The 4,615-nt window shown below is 40.8% G+C and overlaps 1 protein-coding gene across 1 annotated transcript in view; it reads right to left on the bottom strand.

Moving 5' to 3' along the window:
* Positions 1–2,803, bottom strand: part of LOC114006546 (olfactory receptor 1571-like) — a 7,130-nt gene extending 4,327 nt beyond the window's left edge. The window contains exons 1-4 of the mRNA XM_027769159.1: positions 2,661–2,803; positions 2,374–2,458; positions 794–901; positions 11–739 (exon numbers count right to left, since the gene is read on the bottom strand). Coding sequence (XP_027624960.1) covers positions 11–739; positions 794–901; positions 2,374–2,458; positions 2,661–2,803 — 1,065 coding nt within the window. The remainder of the gene's footprint in view (positions 1–10; positions 740–793; positions 902–2,373; positions 2,459–2,660) is intronic.
* Between the last annotated feature and the right edge of the window lie 1,812 nt (positions 2,804–4,615).

Consider the following 4,615-nt stretch of genomic DNA (forward strand, 5'->3'; position numbering starts at 1 on the left):
TTTTCAGGGCCCTCTTTATGTCTTTATTCCTCAGACTGTAGATGAAGGGGTTCAGCATGGGGGTGACCACAGTGTACAGCACCGAGGCTGCTGCACTTGAGTGTGAGCTGTGGACAGCACCAGCACTAAGGTACACACCCATGCCTGTACAGTAAAATAAGGAGACAACTGAGAGGTGAGAGGCACAGGTGGAAAATGCTTTGTGCTTCCCCTGAGTTGATGAGATGGCACGAATGGAGGAAACTATCTTACAGTAAGTGTAAAGGATCCCAGTGAGGGGACCAACACCCAGCAGCACAGATGCAAAATAGATCACCATATCATTAAGAAAGGGGTCAGAGCAGGCAAGGTGGACCACCTGATTGAGTTCACAGAAAAAGTGGGGGATTTCCGCATGTGTACAGAAGGACAGCCGCAATGTCATTAAGCTATGCAACAAGGAATACAAGACACTCATGGTCCATGAAGCCAGAACCAGCTTTCCACAGAGCCAGGGGTTCATGATGACCATGTAGTGCAGAGGGTGACAGATGGCCACATACCTGTCATAGGCCATCACAGTCAGGAGAATGTCATCTACCACTGCAAAAACTATGTAAAAGAACACCTGGGTGATGCAGCCTGCATAGGTGATGACCTTGCTCTGTGTCTGGATGTTCACCAGCATCTTTGGTACGGTGGTAGAGGTGAAACAGATGTCAGCAAAGGACAGGTTGGAGAGGAAGAAGTACATGGGGGTGTGCAGGTGGGAGGCTGAGATGGTGGCCAGGATGATGAGTAGGTTTCCACACACAGTGATCAGGTACATGGAGAGAAAAAGCCCAAATAGGAGGGGTCCTGAAAGTCCCAGAAGAAGAAATTCTGAAATTTGTGTACCATTTTCTGCTTCCATGATGACTACCTGAAAAGAGGAAAATAAGATGACTAATTTCATGTGAACAAGTATTATTAATATAGGTGAAATTCCCAGTTGATATTTTGCCCTCACAAATTTATTTTTTTATATTTTTGTATGGCTCCAATCTACTTTAGGCTCTCTTAGTGCCATCTCTGCTTAGGACTTCTTATCTCCCTTCTTTGTTCCCATAGATCATGTATTCTACAGGATTTTCAACTAATTTATTTATTGACCAAAAATTATAGTCCATATTTATGAAGTAAAATGAGATGTTACAATGGGACTTTGTTTGGTTTATGGTTTTGTTTTGCTTTAATTGTGCTATTGACTCATGCACTCACCGGACAGACACAGAGTGAGAGGGAAAGTATGAATTCATCCACCAAGAGGAAGGACCATGCCATAATACTCTCTTCCTTTAGGATGTTGAGAGTGCATGTACAGGGACCAGCAGTTAGCGTAATGGCTATGTCGCTGGACTCCCATGTAGTCAACCTCGGTTCGCGTTCTGGACCCAGTGGCTTAAACTCACGCCAGGCGCATGTGCATACGTGCCCAAGATCCCAAGAGGAGAATGGAGGAGAAGGGGTTGTGGCGTGGCCATCCCCCCTGGGGGGTGATTTCTCTCTTTCTGTCTCTCTGACTCTCTCTGTCTGTCTGGCGAGCACACGCACCCTATAGCAAAAACCTCTCCAAAAAAAAGAGAGAGAGAGAGAGTACATGTACACATGCCTGCCATTTTTTTCAAGTGGTCAGGTCTGGGACTTTAACTGGCCATCAACCATGTGTGATACAGCTACCTTACCCACCACACCAACAGCTGGCCCAATAACTGTATCATTATATACATAGAAACACAATTCTAGGGCTAGCAGGTGGCATGGTGGTTAAGGTGTTGGACTCCCACATGGCCAATTGTGTTTCGAGTCCCAGACCTGGCTGGGGCTTTCTCTCTTTCTTTCTCTTTGTTCAAGTTGAATAATAATACAATTATAATTAAATTAAAATAATTCCTCTCAAAAAGGAAGACAATTCAGATTCCTCCTTTTAGCAGTCCCTTTCAAACACCATTTTGTTGTCTGCTTCTATGACTTGAACTACTTAAGATAACTTAGAGACCCGAAAGTCATTGCACATCTCATCACAACTCTGATTCTTTCTACTATTTAACTGCAAATTTCTGTGCACATGTTCTAATTTTACTGAAATCATTTTATTTCTCCCATTCCTTCTTCACCCTCATCCAAGTGGATGTCTATTCCCATCACTAGATTGTCCACAATAGGACCTGCATTGCTAAGTGACTGACACATGGCTTGTTAACATATTAACTAAATTAAAGAAAAATAAACTAGTTGGACAAGTAACCAAACACATCAGTCTCTTGGCTCTTGCTAGGCTGGTTTCACCCTCAGGTGATCTCAGGTAGATGTCCTTGACATCTATTCTCTCTGAACAGATCCTGCAATACCTACCAGGCTCTCAGACTCACCTTTATGAGCTTTCTTCTTGTGGAAGGATGAATTCCTCCCTGGATAGTTGGTGATGGATATTGCATTTCTGTCCGCAGATAAAACACAATGAGAGAACTAAGAATGGCCCCCTAGCCAGTCTGGAGATTCCAGAAAAATCAACCATGTCTTGTCCATACTGAGACTGTACTCCTTGAGGGACAATAACAGATTAAATATTTACAGTTACCTATGCCTGTTTGTTAAGTATGTCTGCTTATTTCCTCCTTATAACTACAACCATTTAGTACCTGATTTCCCTCATGGACACTGGTCTGGAAAGAAAAGAACATTTTCCTACTGATTTGCTGCTCTCGAGAGACCAAGATGACAGTGTGATGAAATCAGTCTTTTCTATATGTTCTCTGGGAACTCTCCTGCCTCCAAAGGTCATTATCACCTTTAACCAATCATGAGTTAAAATTTAATTATCACAGGTCAGCAGGGAGCATGGAGGTTAAGGTGCTAGATCTCACTTAGCTAAATGCAAGGTTCAAGTCATGGACCCAGTGGCTTGAACATCACTGGGCACGTGTCCGTGTGTTTCCAAAATCCTGAGAGGAAACTAGAGGAATAGTGAATACAGCATAGCTCTGGCCTTGGAGTTGAGTTCTCACTGCCTTCTTTCTCTTTCTCTGTTTCTCCATCTCTCTTGGTAAATGCATGTGCCCTATTGCAAAAACTAAAACAAAATTGCAAAATTACTGTCCCATACTGCAAGCGTATGTCTTGAAAAATATTGTATACTATAGAAATGTACAATGATGGAATGTAAATAACAAATGATAAAATTCTTCCGAATCTAACTGAGGAATGTATCCCTATATGCCCCTTTGATTCCCAAAGCATAGACTGTGGTAGAGACACAGCTGTTGGTATCTCCAGAAACTGATCGTATTGCCTTTTCAGCAAGGGAGAGAACTATGTTCACATGCTGCAAAATCATATGTAGTTCTATAATCCTTGGCTTCATGATGATTGTGACAAAGTACTTTGGAGTTCTCTTAACATGTCTCTTAACATGTTTTTCTTTTGACTTATTAAAGCTAAAACTGGCTTTCTTGAAATAAAAAAAACATATTTAAAATACCTTTTTAATGACCACAGTAACCTATATAGCCTCAGTTAGGTGCTACTTTACAGGATATTCAGTCTACTCACAGTTTCATGCCTAAAGTCATACATTTGTTCACAGATATTTATATATCAGCTGAACTTGCTATTGCCATAGTTAATAGTTTGCAGTCACAAAGTTATTTTTTATATTTTTATATAGATCTAATTTGCTTCAGGCTTTCGTAGTGCCATTTCTACTTAAGACTTCTTATCTCACTTCTTTGTTCCTATAGATCATGTATTCTATAGGATTTTTAATTTATTTATTAACAAAAATAATAGTTTATATTTATGAAGGAAAATGTGATGTTACAATGGAATTTTGTTTTGTTTTAGCTTTACTATTAGGCATAGGCACTCACCAGACAGAGACAGAGAGAAAGGAAAAGTGAGAAATCGTCCTCCATGGGGAATGGCCATAATACAATACTCTCTTCTTTCAGGATGTTGGGAGTGCATGTTCACATTCCTGACTGTTTTTCAAAGTACCAGGTCTGGGACTTTAACTGGGAGCTGACCATGTGCAGTCCAGCCAACTTAACCACCACACCATCAGTTGTCCCAGTAGCACTATCTTTATATTCTTTGAAAAACAACTCTGGGTCAGCAGGTGTCATGCTGGTTAAGGTGCTGGAGTCCCACATGGTTGATTGCAGTTCAAGACCTGGACCTGGTGGCTCTCTCTCTCTCTCCTCAGTCTCTCTCTCTCTCTCTCTCTCTCTCTTCCTTTCTCTCTCTCTCCTCTCTCTCTCTCCTCTCTCTATAAATTAATTAATAAAATAAGTAATTCTTTTAAAGAAAAACAACTATGTTTCCCCCTTTCACCAAATCCCTGGCAAGCACCATTCCGTCAACTGCTTCTATGACTTTGACTACTTCAGATACCTTGGTTAATAAAGTCGCTCAGCATTTTATTTCAAAAATATTCCACAGATCAAAATAAATCTATTCTGATCTAAAAGAGGAAATACGCACTATAAAAAAGAATCAAACGGACCTGTTACAGATGAAGGCTATAATACAGGAAGTCAAAATCTCCCTTGAAAGTATTAAAAGCAGACTAGATCATACAGAAAATAGAATCTCAGAC

This window comes from Tupaia chinensis, unplaced genomic scaffold, assembly GCF_000334495.1.
Source record: "Tupaia chinensis unplaced genomic scaffold, TupChi_1.0 Scaffold148822_1, whole genome shotgun sequence".
Taxonomy (NCBI): Eukaryota; Metazoa; Chordata; class Mammalia; order Scandentia; family Tupaiidae; genus Tupaia; species Tupaia belangeri.